Source organism: Lynx canadensis, chromosome C1 (assembly GCF_007474595.2).
Source record: "Lynx canadensis isolate LIC74 chromosome C1, mLynCan4.pri.v2, whole genome shotgun sequence".
NCBI lineage: Eukaryota > Metazoa > Chordata > Mammalia > Carnivora > Felidae > Lynx > Lynx canadensis.
The window spans coordinates 151,047,368-151,066,808 of NC_044310.1; the positions used below are offsets into that span (position 1 = coordinate 151,047,368).

General features: G+C 36.7%; 1 protein-coding gene across 1 annotated transcript in view; it reads right to left on the minus strand.

The window, feature by feature from the left end:
• The window catches only part of LOC115522076 (fibroblast activation protein alpha), a 73,961-nt gene extending 57,604 nt beyond the window's left edge, over positions 1-16,357 (minus strand). Inside the window, exons 1-2 of the mRNA XM_030327671.1 lie at positions 16,218-16,357; positions 15,804-15,888 (exon numbers count right to left, since the gene is read on the minus strand). Of these exons, the coding sequence (XP_030183531.1) occupies positions 15,804-15,888; positions 16,218-16,223 (91 nt within the window). The 5' untranslated portion in view covers positions 16,224-16,357. The remainder of the gene's footprint in view (positions 1-15,803; positions 15,889-16,217) is intronic.
• Between the last annotated feature and the right edge of the window lie 3,084 nt (positions 16,358-19,441).

Sequence of the window (19,441 nt, forward strand, 5' to 3'; positions counted from 1 at the left end):
GATAATTTCTTATCCTGACTGGGATTTTTATAAAGAGAAAGTGGGACAGGGGAAAAAAAAAAAAAAGAACCGAAACCACATGATCTATACAAATGATCTTAAAATTTCCAGAAGTAGAGGATTTCCATGTAAAACCTCACCTAAGGTAGCTGACAGACCACAGGCAAGTTTCACCTACATTTGAATCTTCCAAAACAATTGTGTTTTTCAAACACGACTCTATTCTCAGAACACATTCATTACAGAGCTCCTCAACAGTCAGATACGCCAGATGGATAGTATGGCAACCATCTTCCAGTCCTCCTTCATATCCATATTGCCATTCTCCATCCCTCCCACCCTACCCCTTCTCCAGGCCATCACTTACAGAACCAAAACTTAGAAAAATGTCCTATACCTTGAATAGCATTTGTGAATCTGGTATTTGCCCATGTAAAAATAAAACTGTCGAAGATGAGAGCTATAACTTTATCCTCCTGCTAAACTGTCTCATAGCTTTCCATAACTCTTAGGATAAAGACCAAAAATGTTAGTCTGAACTGTAGGCCCTGGATGGTCTGGGATGGCCCTCCAGTCCCTTCTTGCCTCTCTGTCATTTCTTTTTGGATTCCAAACATACTGGGCTTTCTCATTTCTTTCTCTGGGGCTTCTGCACTTCTTTCCACCTTCTCCCCTCCCATATCTTCTAGTCATGCTTGAATGCTTAATATAATGGCTACTTCCTCTGGGAAGCCCCTTCTGACCCTCTGGTTTAGATCTGGTTCCCTTGTTATACATTACCATAGACCGTGTTCTTTTACATGAAAGCATTTGTCTTGATTTGTAATCATGTATGTATTTTAGTATTTTATTATTATTTCTCCACCTTCTACCATATTCTCAGTCACAATAAGTTCAGGGACCATGTGTAGTTTTGCTCACCATCACATCCTTTGTATCTAGAATACAATAGGCATTTCATAAATGCTTGTTCAATGGATGAATACCTTAAATGAAGAATGGATGGATGGACAGATGGATGGATGGATGGATGGATGGAAAGATGGATGGATGGATGAGACCTAGGTCCTCTCTTTTTACAGAGTCATCCTACTACTAATTTCCTGTATGGCTTTGGTAAGTCAATCTCTGGCACCATAGCTTACTCACCTGAAATATTATGAAGGACTGTACTAGAAAATGATAATACTTCCAGCACTTCCACACTAGCTTTTGAAATTTGAGAATCAGCATGGTCTATAACCTTGTAATTACATAAATGTACTGCCATGTGATAAGAGTTAATTGACCAACTGGATAATATCATCTTATGTTATTTTAACTGATTCACACTGATGTATGTATGCTCCATATGCTTAATTAGGACACTGAATTCTTTTCTTAATTTACTAAAAATTATTCTGGTGGCTATAAGAACAACAGGTGGCTGGTGAACCCTTTTGCAAGTAGACCCTAAATAATAACACTAAGTTATTCGGTTTTTTAAAATTTTCATCTTCTTAAATTCTCCTTGAATTCTAAGCCAGATAGTTATTCATAATAAAAGTTCTTCTATTTAATTAAATGCTCTTGTGTAAGATATATACCACAGATTTTTATAATTCCTATTCAATGAATAAAAGACCATTTTACTACAATAACATTAGAATACTTGCTAAGTATTTTAAATAAATTTTACTTAACTCTTCTAAAAGCAAATTATAATCTGTTTCTAATATAGTCAAGGGTAAATTCTAATACTATTTGCAGTGGAAATTACTTTCCTTTTTGAGATGCATTTAATTTTATCTACACAATCCTGAACCTATAGATGAAGAAATTTTCAATTCAGTGAATCCCTTTATTGTGAATACCAAAAAAAGCCCTAGATAATTGCTTTGTAAAAAATATTTTTGATATTAATTCAATAAATAAATATAACATTGGTGGTTTATTTATTTACTTTTTTGTCTAGCATAAGTAATGCTTTGACTTTGGCTGATGACTTACATAATAGATTTTCCTGTTTAAATATCCTTGCATATAATTTTCCTTACTTGCAATTATGCTTAATGGATAAATTCATAGCTACAGTTAATTTTCATTTCTGTAGAAGGTTAAATTAAGTGAGCTAATTGAAATGAAACATTGAGCTCTATGCTTGGAACATGGTAATCAGTGAATAAATGTTAGCTTTTGCTATTAACTTATCTGTATTCTTTAAATATTTTTTTCCTTTTTTTAAAATTTGGGAATAGTTGACACACAATGTTACATTAGTTTCAGGTGTACAACATAGTGATTCAACAAGTTTATACAGTCATTATGCTATGTTCTCCACAAGCATAGCTACCATCTGTCCTGTTACATCGCTATTACAATATCACTGACTATGTTCCTTATGCTGTGCCTTTTATTCCCGTGACTTATTCATTCTCTAACTGGAAGCCTGTATCTCCCACTCCCTTTCACCCATTTTGCCCAACCAAATAAATATTCTTGATCAGTGTTTTCCAAACTAATTTGACCACTGGCACCATTTTTGTTTTGTTTTGTTTTTGAATATCTAGTAAAACCACAGATGGGAAATGCAGTTTCAGATAAACCATTAGTATATAATTAATGTTCACTTTTATTTTGATATAATAAAATTCATCAGTTGTGTTGGAACATTTTGGTCATCTTACAGCTTTACAACTGAAATATCACAATTATGATCATAAATGCAGTTAGTACTAATATCATATACATGGATAAATAAAGTTTATAAAAAACAAGAATTTCAAGTTATTTTTAAAATACCTACCCATTTTCCTTTTCATATCCTTCACAATCATACTGATCCTTGTCAGATTTTTCAAAAAGATTTTAAGGATTAGTTATTTACTCTTTTAGAACCTCTAATTTAGATTATTTAGATTAGATTTAGATTATTCAGGAAAGTTACATGAAAGTGTATTTCATACTACTCCCTAGTTAGTCATTTTTTTAAATGGGTGCATAGTAGCTATAAATGCCAACAATCTATATAGAGAACTTAGCATATGTCCTATTATGACTCAAAATATCTGAAAAGCAATTTTAAACATGTATTAATTAGATTGCTAATTAGTATAGTGATAATAAGCCCCACCAGCACCCAAGAAGTGATGAGTGGATGCACAAAAAACATATCCAGAGGAGCCAGCTATGTTGGTGTGGAAATAAGGTTCATGGCACAGATTTAGGGCAGGCCACTGCTCTTAACCTTAAGTGTGGTGTAGCCAGAGCTCAGAAGGTGTGATTATGCCAGAGTCAGGCTGGGCTCAGAGGAGTACCAAATCAAATGGGAAGAATTTAAATTAGGCATTCTTTTCTTTCTGCTGAAAATGGCCACATGTTCATAAATGCAGTGGAGCAATATATCTGTTCTGAGAAGTTGCATTAGGTCACATAATATGAGTTACGAAACATGAAGTTTACTCAGAATTTCCAATCCAAGCTTTGGTTCTTTGTACATCTAGAAAGACCATAAACATAGTTATGTTTTACTACACTACCAGTGTTAACCCCTGTATCAGCTACCAGCAAAAATGATCTTCCACTGGGTTCTATGAAACTGTCATTAGCTAACTGCTATCTCAGTACTTACCTAAATTTATTGTACACATACCTTTTCATCTCTATATTTATGTGAATTGGATAAGGTGTGGGTGTTTACCCATGAGAGTAGGGTCTGTATTTGATTTTTCTCATGCATATATGCCCAGTAGCCAGGACTACTTGGCATAGAGTGGGAGCACGATAAATAACTGTTGAATTAAAAAATAAATCAACTAAACAGATTTTATGTTAACTTATTTTTGTCAATTCTCCCTCAAAGATTTGCATATCCTTACTCTTTACTCTCCTGTCCATGTTGTGAATTTCATGTATACACTCTTCTACCTGGACATATCTTCATTTACAGAATGCATAAAAGTTTAGTCCTTGGAGTCCCTGGGAGTGCTTTTTGAAAAACAGATTCCTAGTCCTTGTCTCAAACCTACTGATTTAGAATCTCTAGGCCCTGGGGCCCTGGTAGCTTTTATTTTTACCAAGCACCCCAAGTTGGTGCTTCTTCATAGAATCCAAATTTAGTGATTTCGTTGAATCTACTTGATTCAATGTACTCCTGGGCCTATCAGTGGACTTGCTCTTTGCCTATAAATTCCTGGTCTGCATCACAATCCATACCTCATAGATAAAGACACTCTACAACTAAGTGTTGATCATGGATTTCAAAAGGTTGATGGTCTCTCTTAATGTTTATGCCCCTGTGCAATCCTCCTGCTCATTATCTGTTGAGGCTGTGTCTAAATGGACTCCTCTTTAGGTACATTCCCTCTGCTGATCCTTGAAGAATGGAGAAAAGGCAAGGGATGTGTGTGTGTGTGTGTGTGTGTGCTGATTCTGCCCCAGATTAGATTAAAGGAAGATTGCAGGGAAAGCATGGGAGTCATTGTTTTCTAGTGGTTTGAGTGTGTGTGTGTGTGCACACGCACGTGTGTGTGTGTGTGTAAATCAGTATAAAGTGCAACTCTGTGGCATCAATCACACTAAACAATTTCTAGTCACTTGAAAAATATTCCACTATAGTTACTGTATGAATAAATAGATTTTCATGCACTTTTCCAAATAACATTTTAATTTTGAAATATAACCTTTTGATTATTTTGGAAGTTTAGTTTTGGCATCCATAATTCTTAAACTTTAAATTGTTGAACAGAAGCACAAATGAATTCTGAAAGCATATCTCTCTTCTATACATAGCTGACACTCACTTGATTAACACCTAATTCCTGATAGTGCCCTTAAATTCAATTTGGCCCGTCTTTAGCACAAGTTACTCATACACCGCTTAAACACTCTAATTAACCATACTTTAATTATCTTCATTTTCAACCTATTAAAGCAAAGCTGAAAATTACTTCAATTACAAATCCAAGAAATTACAATTCATAGAAATGATTCACAAGTAATGATTCACTATTTTCTTAATTCTTTCTTAAAACTTTGTGTATTCTTTATCAGGATTCTGTTTCTATTTCTGCTCTTTAATTTTCCAGTCCTGAAAAACTGAGAGTAAGTGTTGGAGCAGAGACATCTGATGTTAGCTGCAATATTCATCATCAACTAAATGAGAAAATACGGTTTATTAAATGGGAACACAAATGGCTAGTAGGTCATTTTGCTCTCACTTTTGAACTTGACTTGGAAGCAATGCTTATGAGCCACCTCAGGGAAAGTGACCCGAGACCCCACACACACCACACCTGTGCTTCTGTGGGGTCTGCAGGGATGCTGTCCGTGAGGCAGCGTCACCTCCAACCATCACACCAGGTCATGCATGTTTCTGGAGTGAACACCGCAAGGGTTAGGGTAGGAAGTATTAGGGTGCGAAGTATACTATTCACAAACTAACATTATATTTGAGCAAAGGCTTACAACTCTGAAAAAAAAATAGGTCTGAGGCAGCCTTAGACGAGTAATAATTTACTAGGTTCTTATAAGTACTAAGTACACTACACGCATTGGTCCCATTAAATATTCACAGCAACTCTCGGGTGTAAGTACTATTATCAACACTATGTTACAGATTAGGAAATGGAAATTAGAGAGATAAAGTAACTTGCCTAATACAGAGCAGAGATGGAGTTTAAATCCAGCTCTATCTGATCTTAGAGGCTCACATCTTATTACTATACTGTGATTTAAAGTGAGAGCACACGTTAAAACAACCACAGAACAAAACAAACACAAAAATAAGGTCAAGAAGCAAGCCACACACAAGAGCGTAGAATAATTACACCTGAAAACATAGGTGAAGAGAAAACGAAGCAATTTGAGCTTCGTCAAAGCAGAGGTCGCAAGAAACCTTTTAATGTCTCACTGAAGAATGTAGTAGTTCGCAGTTTTGAAAGCAATTTTCCACAATTTTCTCTACAAATAACACTAAACAACGTAAGTCAAAGGAATTGTCAGTTTTTCAAGTCCGTTTGTGTATTATGTCATTATTGTGCCATGTTATTATAATTAGGGCATTTTTTTCCATGATCTCTAAAGCTTTGAAGATCAGAGGACATGGTCAACATAATGCATGAGAACAGGAACAGTAAATGCCATTTGGGTGACCTTGAAGGTAAAAGCATACCTTGTCTATTTTTGAAGGCTCACTCAGTCTATGTTGCCAGCTCATCTGCCTCTAATATCTCGTTTCGATTTTGGAGTGGCTCCTGTTGGTATTCCTTGGGGTCTGAGGAGAGCCACTTTCCTCAGCCATTTCATTTTAGGATTTCTATTACACATGGTTGGCCTGACTCACCTCCACCACCATTGCCACACTTGACCCCCCCCCTTGGATTTGTTCTTTAGATTCCAGACCTGTATATTAAACCTTATCCTTGGGGCGCCTGGGTGGCTCAGTCAGTTAAGCATCTATCTCTTGGTTTTGGCTCAGGTCATGAACTCACGGTTTATGGGTTCGAGCCCCATGTGGGGCTCTGTGTTGACAGTGAAGAGCCTGCTTGGGATTCTCTCTCTTTCCCTCTGTGTCGGCCCTTCCCCTGTTCATGTGTGTACATGCACACACACATACTCTTTCTCTCTCTCTCTCTCTCTCAAAATAAATAAATAAACTTTAAAAAAAAGCCCTCCTTCTTAACATCTCCACTTGCACATCTCTCAGGCATTTCAAAATCAGTATGTTACAAGCTAAGAATAAAAGAATTCCACGCTGCCCCTCCAGACTCCTCCAAGTAATGACACTACCATCTGTGTAGTTCCTCAATTCAAATACCTGGGAGTTATCCTTGACTTCTCTCCTCCCCCTCTTCCTTTTTCCAGCACCTAAACCTGACAACCCTGTCTCCAAAATCTCTCTCTACTGTGTCTGCTTTTCTCCATTTCTAGACCAATGGCTTCAAGACCAAGACATTTCTCACTAGGTAGACTATAATGGACACCTAATTGCTCTACCTGCAACTTCTTTCCTGGTATTTCATTCAGATTTTGACTTATGTTTTTCTAATGACTAATGATGTTGAGCATCTCTTCATGTATTTATTGGTCATTTGCATACCTTTTTTTTTTTTTGGATGGGGGATATGTCTATCTTTTGTCTATGTTTAAATTGGTTTATTTGCCTTTTTATTATTGACTTTTAAGAGTTCTTTATTTGTTCTGGATTCAAATCAGATATATGATTTGCAAATATTTTTCCCCATCTTGTGGGTAGTCTTTTCACTTTCTTGATGGTATCCTTTGTAAGTCCAAAGCATTAAATTTCAACGAAGTTCAATTTATGTACTTAGCCTTTTGTTGCTTGTATCTATGAAACCATTGACTAATCCAAGAACATGAAGATTTATTCCTATGTTTTGTTTTAAGACTCACATAGCTTTAGCTCTTACATTTAAGTCTCTTACATTTAAGTCTCTGATCTATTGTGAGTTAAGTTTTACATATAGTGAGAGGTAAGAAGTCCAATATCTGTTTTTAATGTGGACATCCTGTTCTCCCAACACCATTTGTTGAAGCATTTTCCCCATTAAATTGTTATGGCACCCTTGCAAAAAAATCAATGAATCATATATATAAGGCTTTAATTTTGGACTTGAAATTGTATTCCATTGATCTATATGTGCGTCCTTATGCAGGCAGCACACTGTTATGACTATGTAAGTTTTGTACTAAGTTTTGAAATAAGGAAGTGTGATTCCTCCAACTTTGTTCTTTTTCAAGATAACTATTCTGGGTCCTTTGCATTTCCATATGAATTTTAGTTTTCAGCTTGTCAATTTCTGCAAGTTATCTGGGATTTGGATAAGAATTACTTTTAATCTGTAGATAAATTTAGTGAGTATTGCCATCTTAAAAATATTTAGTTTTCTGATCTATATAAAGTTTATGTAGGATGTCTTTCCATTTATTTAGATCTTTTTGTACTGTTTATGGCTAATGTATGTTTATTGCTAATGTACAATTGATTTTTCACACTGATCTTGTGTCTTGCAACTTTTCTAAAGTTGTTATTATTTTCTAAAGTTGCAACTTTTCTAAGTTGTTTGAACAATTTTCTTTTGGTGAATTCCTTGAGATTTTCTATAAACCATATTATATCATCTGCTAATAGAGATAATTTTATTTCTTCCTTTCCAGTCTGGATCCTTTTTATTTCTTTTCCTTACCTAATTGCCCTGGTTACAACCATCAAAAAATATGGAACAGAAGTGGTGAGAGAAGACATGCTGTGTTGTTCTTGATCTTAGGGGGGAAGCACTGAATCTTATAGCACTGTGATGTTAGCTGTGAATGTTTTGTAGATGACCTTGATCAGATAGAGGAAATTCCTCCTATCTTTAGTCTGCTTAGTGCTTTTACAATGAAAGAGTGTTAGATTTCCTTAAATTTTTCCTGTGTCCATTGAGATAATCACGTGGTTTTTGTCTTTTTTTTCCATTAATACAGTTTATTATAGTAATTGATTTTTGGATGTTAAACCAACATTCTTGGGATAAATTCCTCTTGGTAATGCTATATAATCCTTCAAACATAACTGAATTTGGTTTCCTAGTATTTTGTTGAGGATTTTTTTTATCTATATTCCTGAGAGATATTAGTCTGTAACTTTTTTTCTTGTGACATCTTTCTATGGGTTTTGGTGTGATGCTAATACCGGCCTGTGGAATGAATTGAGAGGCATTCTTTTCTATTTTTGGAAAAGTTTGTGAAAGATTGGTAATAATTCTTCTTTAAATGTTTGGTAGCATTTGCCAGTGAAGCCATCTGGGCCTGGGGTTTTCTTTGTTGGAAGTTTTAAAATCACTAAGCCAATCTCTTTAGTTCTTATAGTTCTATTCAGATTTGCACTTAATCTTGAGTAAATTTGGGGAGTTTGTATCTTTCTAGAAATTTTTCCATTTTATATATGTTACCTGATTTTTTGGCATACAGTCTTTTCATCCTGTTACTTTAAAGATTCTATCACATCAAGGGTGCCTGTGTGGCTCAGTCAGTTGAGTGTCTGACTTCAGCTCAGGTCATGATCTCCCAGTCTGTGGGTTCAGGGCCGCGTCGGGCTCTGTGCTGACAGCTCAGAGCCTGGAGTTGCTTCGGACTCTGTGTGTCCCTCTCTCTCTGCCTCTCCCCTGCTTGTGCTCTCTCTCTCTCTCTCTCTCTCAAAATAAATAAATAAATAAATAGACATTAATTTTTTTAATTTTACATATTCTATTACATCAGTTTTTCTACCAAGTATAAAATCATAACCTATATGAAAAAATTTAATTTAGATACTAAGCAATCATATTCTTTTTATGATTAATAGGAATACAGGTTAATAAGAGTTGTCAGTTATTCTGTTTTTACTACATAATTTTTGTTAATTCACAAAGATACTGAAATGAAAAATAAGTTCTTTGCTTTGCATATAAATAGGGAATAAATTTATTTATTTATTTATTTATTTATTTAACATTTATTTATTTTTGAGACAGAGAGCATGAACGGGGGAGGGTCAGAGAGAGGGTGACACAGAATCTGAAACAGGCTCCAGGCTCTGAGCTGTCAGCACAGAGCCCGTCGCAGGGCTCAAACTCACCGACTGCTAGATTATGACCTGAGCCGAAGTTGGCCGGTTAACCGACTGAGCCACCCAGGCGCCCCGTGGGAATAAATTTTAAACAAAAGATTGGCTCGTGTTTGATTATCCTATGGAAAATCATTTCAATTTGTGCCTACTGTACTAATTATTACAATATATTTTAAGACTCAGTTTGACTGTCTCTGGTTCTTAAAAACTTTTATCCCCAAATACACAAACCTGATTTGAGCTTTAGAGATTTTTTTTTCAAGTATATCTGTGACTAGAAGTTCTTGTGTAAGTTGTAACACAATTCCCTTTGGAAATCAGAGACAGGTAAACTCCTCTGCATGATGGGACTCATCCAAACACGGATTATTTTCTATATTATTTAAAATTTGGCAAAACTCATTGAAAGTTTGCCAAGAATCATCTTCTGTGATTTAAAAATCCAAGTGCAAATTACAGAAATATAATCTGCAAAGTTGATTTGTTTATGCTCAACTCAAAAGCTCTTTCATGTCCATGAACTTTCTGAACCTTTTCCTCAATCCTTCAGACTTGCCCATATTTCCTCCAAAAGAACAGTGAAAAAATAAGCTTAAAACTCTTAGATGTTTGAGGGAGTCTGTTTCACAGTTCTGAATGTTGATACTGGGAAAACTTCAAGCCCTAAAAACATATTCACATCTCCTTTGAAGATGATTTCGTCTCACATGTATCTGATTTTACAAACAGTGATGACGGAGGTTATAGTAGTAGTAATAGTAATATTACCAACTGTGGATTTTTGCCTAAAATGCAGACATCCTAAATTATATTTCTTGCAAAATACTGATTTCGGTTCTTTCCAAATTGTCTATGGCTTCAGATATCTTCTGAAATGAATTATATAAGGCATTACCTAGCTAAGGGAGCAATCACTGTAGATTTTATATAGGTGTGTGTATAACTGTAAACATATGTGTATATACATATTTTCCTGTGCTAACTGGTTTACACAATTTGACCTCACAGCTATCATTCTCTTTTTGATTCCTTGAACTTCTTAAACACTTTCCTGCTTCAGGGACTTTGTGCCTGCATTTCCCTCTGCATTGAGGATTTATCCCTGGCTTGAGGATTGTAACCCCCCTGTCCTTAAGGTCGCAGCTCAGTTGTCATCTCAGAGGAGGCTCATTGATGACCTTCTTTACAGACCAGATTGTGTCCCCCAAAATTCAAAGACTGAAGCTCTAACCTTTGATGTGATTGTATTTGGAGACAGTGCCCTTAAAGAGGTACATAATTAAGGTTACATAAAATCATAATGGTGGAGCCCTAATCCAATATAACTGGTGTCCTTATAAGAAGAGGAAGAGGCACCAGGAGTGTGTGTGCGTAGAGAAAAGGCCATGTGAGGACACAGCCATCTACAAGCGAAGAAGGGAAGCTTCCAAAAAAACCAAACCTGTCTGCACCTTGATCCTGCACTTCCAGCCGCCAGAACTGTGACAAAATAAAGTTTTGTTTTTTAAGCCACCCAGCCTGTGGTATTTTGTTATGGCAGTCCTAGATGTCAATACAACCCTCACTCTACTTGTTCTAGGTAACATTTTTAAGAAATTGAACTATCTTCGATATTTATTTGCTTATCATCAGACTGCTCTTTCTTAAGGATGGAGATCTTGTCATCCATGCCCTAGACTAGTGGCAGTTATTTGGAAGGTGTCTAACAAATAATCGTTGGACAAATAATTGACATGTCAGGGAGCCACAGTGGACTGGATGTTGTGGATATTGGATAACTCTAGGCTGCTAATCTCAGGTTTTTCATATTTAGTAGACTGTTATTTTTAAAAATTTTTTAGGTTTATTTATTTATTTTGTGAGAGAAACAGAGGACGAGCAGGGGAGGGGCAGAGAGAGAAGGAGAGAGAGAATCCCAAGAAGGCTCTGTATTGTTAGCTCAAAGCCCAATGTGGGGCTCGAACTCAAACCGTGAGATCATGACCTGAGCTGAAACCAAGAGTCAGACACTTAGCTGACTGAGCCACCCAGGAACCCCGTAGATTGCTAGTTTTAATCCTAGGAGGAATCATATGCCTCATTCAGTCCAAGGGTTAAAAATCCAACTGTTTTCAGAAGTCGGGCAGATATTGTCAATGAATATGGTGTCCTGTGCACAATAAAATGGGAAGTTGTATGGTCTGTGGCAGACTGGAGAATGCATTGCCCATCTAAAGAGAGCACCTACTTTTCAACTAACGGTTACCATGGGCCCAATGTTGCCAGATCTAATATTTAAAGTGGAGTAAAAAATCTAAGATTTTTATGTGAAATCTTCTGATTCTTAAAAATTGGCAACTAATACAAATTTGTATAAAACACTGCCAACCCCAAAACAACAAAAAGGGGCAAAATGTTTAAAGGTAGACAGAGGATTTCAGGGACATCTGAGGCTGGACTTCCAATGGTTCTCCTTCCACTGAGAGATCCTGGAGGCACTGCCCAGGAGAACTTTCAACTTCTCCACACTGCATTCTCCCTCTCTTTTTCTTTTCTTCAGTTTTATTCTGCACCTCCCTTTCCAATTTCCTTTATCTTCTTCCTTTTTTCTTCTTGCTTTTGCGCCAATGCTGCTAGTGTCCTATATGAGTGCGTTGTGCACAAAAGTTTCTGAAAAATACTTGTTTTTCGTTCAAGGAGGTGAGGGATAAGAACAGGGATGGTACCCAGGGGTAAAGACTCCCTACTCTCAGAACGGAGAACACTGTTGAAATTGGAATACATCAACGGCCTACTTGCCATGTATGTTAGGATGAAGAACACAATAAAATTCTGGCTGTCACTATTTCAGTAGCTACTCTATATTAAAATCATAAACAAAAAATAATAGCTAATACTTGTGAAGAATTTGCTCATTATCATGTGGGGAACTCTACACGCAGTAGAAGTTTAGGGGAGGGGCAGTGCATGCCCACCTTTCCTTTCACACACAATTTATACAAATCAGGTCCAGGAATTCTGAGTGTAAATTATGAGGCAAGGAAGGCCATATAGAATTTACTTTTGAAATTCTAGGGGCGCCTGGGTGGCTCAGTCGGTTAAGCGGCCGACTTCAGCTCAGGTCATGATCTCGCGGTCCGTGAGTTCGGGCCCCGCGTCGGGTTCTGTGCTGACAGCCCAGAGCCTGGAGCCTGTTTCAGATTCTGTGTCTCCCTCTCTCTGACCCTCCCCTGTTCATGCTCTGTCTCTCCCTGTCTCAAAAATAAATAAAACATTAAAAAAAAAAAAAGAAATTCTGGAACTTCTATCACTTTCCAATTCTAGTTTTTTTTGTGGGTTTGTGTTTATCTCTTGAAATCTCTTGTAACAAGATCTGTGCATTTGTCTTTGGGGTTGGCAAAAACAGGGGGAAGGTTAGTTTCATTCTTGGCCTCATTGCATCTTCACAAGAGAAGTGGAGCGATGCTTGGGAAGAAGAGAGAAAAAGAATAGTCAGGAGACTAGAAAGGGCATCGCTGAAAGGAGAGTCAGCTGAGGCCAAGGGGGATAGCCTTGGGCTAAGGGATAGAAAACCCTATGAATTTCCCATTTGGTGAAAATAAAAATGGGAAATTTTGGAAGTATCCAAAAATGTTGTCCCTTGTTTTTATTATTATGTGAGTAATGTAAATGGATCTTTTCATTTCACTACTACATTTTCTATTTTTCCTAAAATCCTGCCTAATTCCTCCACAGCTCTTTTAGAACTGAGGCTGGTGTTCCTGGGACCTTCTCCCTGTGTGGAAAAGCCCATCTCTCTCCTTCTGTCACTGAGAGCTGGTGGGGATTGGCAGAAATCTCCTCTGGTGGTGATGACTATGCATCCACAGTGGGTTTTAACCTTGCATTTAAGAAGGAAATCTAGACCACTGCATCTTTGTTTCCCCAGTAACTGGCACAATGATGGGCAGGTCATTGGTGGGACTCAATTCGGTAATTAATAAATAAGCAAGCCAATGTTTCTTAAGTGGGTGTTTAAGTTTCTCAAAGGAAGACTGTTCTTATACTGGCACAGAAACCCTGGGCTAAGAATACGAGGGCACTTGAGGCCAATGTGAGGTAATGGTATTTCTGAGGAAGTGTGAGAAGGCTAACTGGAAGCTTCCTTGGCATTGAATTCTCTGTTCCTCCTTCCCTTCTCCTCCTGCCTTATTACCTTAGATGCTATTCTGACCAGGCACCGGACAGATGTGAGAGCGAAGTTCTGGATCTGGGATGATTAAGGAGTGAGGTGAGAAGACAGGAGGGAGGTCAGAAGGATGTGCTTAGCATCAGGGCTGCCTATACACTGACTTGAGGGAAGGAAAACTTCAAACCTGTTCCTGCTCAGAAAAGTAAGGCAACGAATAGTCCCATGTACAAGTTATTGAAGTGGCAATTCTGAGAAGTGCTTCAGCCAACTTAGAATAGAAAAAGAATGGTATCATGGATATAAAAGATACAGTTCTCAGCTTTTTTTTTTTTTGGTGATTTTTCTGTTGCTCGAGGAGTAATAAAATTTTATCTAAAGTTTAATTTGATTATTTCACTCTTTCAAGAAATTACTTTGCTTGGAGACTAATCTTGTTGGTTGAAATGGACAACTATGTTACAAATGATAGGACTTCAATATATATGTAGATTATAACATATATTTATGTGTGTAATATACATATCTAACCTTGGGAAGAAGGTAAGGATTGAGATCGTATACAACTACACAAATGTCTATGTGTTGTATACTTTTTATAAATGTATAACCATAGTATGTTTGTTATTAAAAATTATGGGTTAAACTGCAAAGTGCCAATGCAATCCAATCTTGCTTGTGGACATGGCGGCAAGCTCAGAAGAATATCTACACACTTTTTGTTCTCAGAACATTAATTTTTGGGCGAGCAAAGTGTTGATTTCAAGTACTGGTGAGTTTCTCTCAAAATAAGGAGTTAATTTTGAACGGATTAGCATTCAACAGGTCACTTAGACCTAATCCACCATCTGACAATTAATAGTTTGAGGGAAATATGGCCCAAAACCTTTGAGGTGAGACACTCATCTGAAAACAATTTTAATTTGAAAAAAAATATGAAAAATATGGATGGGCACACACATCTCAGCAGCCTAAGAATAATCAGTGCCAGAAGATAGCAGGAATAAGGACGAAAGATTAACACTGAAGATCTAAGAACACTGCTTTCATCTTGTTGACTAACTTCTTCACTTTATAATTCTGTGAAAATCCCAGTAACATTTTGAATTTTTCAAAATATTTTTCTACATTTTGTTTTTTTTAAAGCAACAGATCATTTTTTTAGCTGAAGGCTTACCGCTGGTCTGCATTTATTGTCAGTTAACCTGTAACCAAAAATGTTTCCCATCTTAGCTATCATAAGCTTTTAATATTTATTAGTACAAACTTTTCTCCTTTCCCGAGATCCCAACGCTCAAGACCTGTTACTGTTGTGATATTTTTCCTATTTTAGAATTTGAGCTTCTCTTCATCAACTGTTTCATAAAAACTTATTCCCCTAATATCACTGGATTATTTGTAGACAGTCTTAATTTAAATTCAGACTAGTCCCAATATCAGTTCACACTATCTTCCAACTTACAGCAAATTGAGATCAATGTTAATCTTTTAAAAGGATCAGTTTATCACTAGACATAATGCTCACTTGATGATAGTCTTCTAATCTGATTTTTCATTGCTACTGCATCCAGAGCAACAATTTCACCTTTTCTATACAGCTATTCCTGCGATATCTATTTTCCACTGCCTTCTTAAATTTTTAGAACGATTCGTAATACAAAACCCCATAGGCTCTGTTTTGACTTTTCCATTCTTACTTTATTTTCCATAAGCGAATCCGATAATGAAAAGCAATGTTAGTTAAAAATATTTTCTCTAAAGGCCTGTCCAAACTTGTAACTTAGCATATATTGTTGGCGGGTGTGTGGGGGGAGTGATACGGAATAGTGCTTAGGCTTTTCTATTGCTGAAGTAATACTGGAAATCCCTTCCTACTTGTGCCTTAAATTCCTCAGTATTTCTGGTTGCTCAACAACATCTCTGTGAGTCTCTATGTCTTCTTAGAAATAACAGACTTACTTTGGGGAAATAGACACTTAGGAAATGTTCAATCACTTGCGACCATGCATTAGTGCACTTTCCAAGCTATCCTAAGCAGAGAGAGAGCAAAACAGAGAAAATTCTTACCTCTTGAAGGACGTAAGACAATGCACATCACCAGCAAAGCAAGAACAGCAGAGGTGGCAATTCCAAATACAATTTTTAACCATATCTACATAAAATAAAGAAAATTGACAGATGCACAGTTTCTGCTAGGAAGTAGAAATGGCAAGATTTTGTTTACACCTTAATCCTATTTCTCCCTCCCCACAAAGCTTTTGATTGTTTTCCACTGATCTGGCTATAATTGCTGGAATTCTTCCAGCTCGGCCAGAACAAATGTTTCTGCAATATATTCAGAATAATCTCTCCCTCCCAACCCACTCCAGGAAGTGCATACTTATGTATAAATCTTTACCCTCTAAACAATAGAAAACTCTGATCAAACTCAACCCAGCTAGTCCTCATTCTTTAGCAATACCTGAGGCTGCATATACTAACCTTCATTTTTCCAGATGTTTTTGAAAGTTAGCTGACTTCACAGCGTGGGTCACTGGATCTGTGAAAACCGTTGAAAAGCAGCAAGTCTGTCTTCAGAGTTGGAAGCTGAAGCTAGGACAAGGTTTTTTTTTTTTTTTTTTTTTTCTTTCCACGGACTTTTGAATACCGTGCCAAATTTCAAAAGATTTCTGTAAAATTAGAAACAGATTTTGGGGGCGTTCTTGGCCTTAAAATGAACTGTGAGTGGCTCAAGGGAGGTTTTATAGCCTTCTCATCCTTGTAAATTCTACACCAACATCTGCTTACGTTGACATACAGAGGTTTTAGTTTTATTTTTTTTTTTTAACAAGTTTGGGTTTATGTTTCATTTTCTTCTAGAAATCGCTCATGGATCACTTTGGCAAGTATAACCTTTTAATTTGCAACCGAAATAATTTAAAATAGTAGAACTTCCAGGTACATACAATATATATATGTCTATTTTTTTTTTTTTGCAGAGAAAGAAAATTAAAGCCATATAAGATTTTATGAGACATACACCACATAACTGCACATTTTTCTTCCCCTGGGAGATTATGAGGTACTTGCGGACAGAAATGTTTTTCTTTCAGCACAATTTCTTTGTCCATATAGCACCATATGCACTTTCAGTAAATACAGAAGTTTAAAAATTCAACTGTCTAAACCCACGACTGCTTTACTTTAAAGAAATAAAATGCCATCTGGTGAAATTTAGTATGGGTTAGGTGTGTATGCACAGGCCAGAAAGATGGAAAGATCAGTAAGAATAATTTACCAGCAGACCTTTGGAAGAATGGAAATGGCTTTGCAAAAGTGATATTTCTGCTCCTATCTCAGAATATATTCTGAGAGAAAAGACCATTTAGTAATTATAAAGCCTCTAAAACAAATAAAAAAGCATTTGAAAATAGAAGTAAGTCTTAAGTACAATTTCCTTTTGGCTAAATCCATGTAATTCCAAAGCAACTGGTCAATTCAACAGACCAGAAAGATGGTTGACTGAATTTTTAAAAAATGCATGCATACAACAGTTTCTTGGAGTTTTCTGGCTGGCTCAGTGCAGTTCACTTGGATAGATTCTGTGGTTCCACGTAAACACAGTTGTTAACCTACTGTGTCTTTTTTTTTTTTTTTTTTTCCACCAACGATTTTCTTTTCTGGAAGTTTATAATATTCTCAACCTGACTCAAACAACCTTCATGGTGACATTTCATGGGTTGTTCATAGAAAGATAATGAGGAAACTATACTGAAATCTGTTGCTGTTTGCTTTAGTCAGCTGGCCTGACTACCATGGGAGGCTCTCTCCAGCAAACAGCAGGACAGTGGCTTGTGAACTTCCTTTCAGACATTCTCCAGACATCCCTCCCTGGATTCCAGTCTTATGAAAATTCTGTTGAGGAAAATGAGTCATTCAGCACTTACTGGCAGAGAGATGTAGCCACCCGGATTCTAGATGAGTCGCCCTCTTTTGCAGTTGATGGGGCGAATCCTTTACAAACTGAAGCAATGATTAAGAGTAATATCCTGGTTATGCTCTATAGTTGCAGGCATATCCTTTGATTGTGAGATCCTCAAACCTGAGATAAAAGCCACCAGCTAGGTTCCAAATGAACAGCTCCCGTGTGGGTCCTCTCTGCCTCCTTTGGAAAATTCACACAACATGTTCTCATAAGTTCTGTTACAGCCTGCCAAAGCCCCAGAGTCCACAAGTACTTTTTAGTGTGTTATTTCCAAGACTTTACATTCTGAAGACTGACTGTAATAAATGATTAGGGTGTAATTAAAATGGAAACTATTCGCTTTAGCAATTAAATATACACTGACACTTATCTAGTCTGAGTACCACTTAGGATTGCAGCCAAGTGTGGGTGTCCACAAGAGACCCAACTGGTAGGTTCTATGGAGAAATTGGGGTGCTTTAAGAGGAACAAATTTAAGTTGAAACTGTTAGTGAGTGGGTATTATGAGGCTGAAATATGTTTATTTAGTTTTGTTTATTTTTTCCTTGGAAAGTTGGTGATTCAAACTGCAACTTCTGGAAAATTCTTACTGGTTTAAACCTGTTTTTAGAAAAATAAGACCAACTACAGAAGTAAAGATGTCAAGAGTTTTTCCCATGCGATTCCATGGGTTAGGGACATGTTGCTTTAATAGAACTATACATATCCATCCCTTTGAGATACTGTAAGTGTTCTAGCTTTCATCCAAACAAAATTTGGATCCTTTTAATATTATAACATCTTTACTGGCTTTTTCTTCTTTCAGAATGAATATTAAAATGTTTATGCTAACAATTTTTTAAATATTAGGAAAACTGACCACCATTCTTATTTTATACAGTGAGTTAATATCCAGTCAGCATGTATGTCAGGAAAACAGGTCTGTCCTCAGGGAGCTTACTTTCTAGTATAAGCAGGACTGGCAAGTTCTTACTCATTTCTTTTGCCTTTTGGGAGCTCTTGCTGAGAATGAGCCTGAGGCTGGGTTTGTGCTTAGTAAGCAAGAGACCCCTGATGGGCTGTTGACTTCCACATAAAAGCAGGAGGAGTCAGAAAGTCCACACACCATGTTTGATATCCTTAATGTAAGTCTAGTTTTTGTCAGGACTGAATGTTTTTCAGAAAGTCTACTCAAACGCAACAAAAATGGAAAGTATGACTTTGGCTTATATAAAACTAAGAGCAAGAGTTAGGATAATAGAGGCTCAACTGAGCTTTTCCCCAAAGATGGGCCTTCTGAGGGTTAATTTGGAATATGACTACCTTCTGATAAGCCCACTGGGAAAGTTGACTATAATGTAAACCTTTAGCTTACTAAGACAGATTTATAGACCTGTTCAGCAGTAGCCACTGTGCATCTGCCAAAAATGATTTTGATGTAGATGTTTTCCTAGAAAACACAGCCAGTGATACACCTGTAGAGAGTGAATGGCAGTAAGACCATGCTGAAGGCGTGAATAGGGATGCTCTCTCTCGTTATTTGGGGGTAGGAAGATAAAAAGAGATACATTTATTAACCAAAATCTAAGACAGATTATTTAATGGCAAATTATAAGTAAGGGGTATGAGGACAGGAGTGGAGTCCACATAAGCCTTGATTTTTATAAAATAAGAATTTTCTCTTAAGAAGGCCACACCTGCCCATCTGATTCCTTAGATTCAATAAATATTTCTAGTTCGGTGGTATATACAAAGAGCTTTA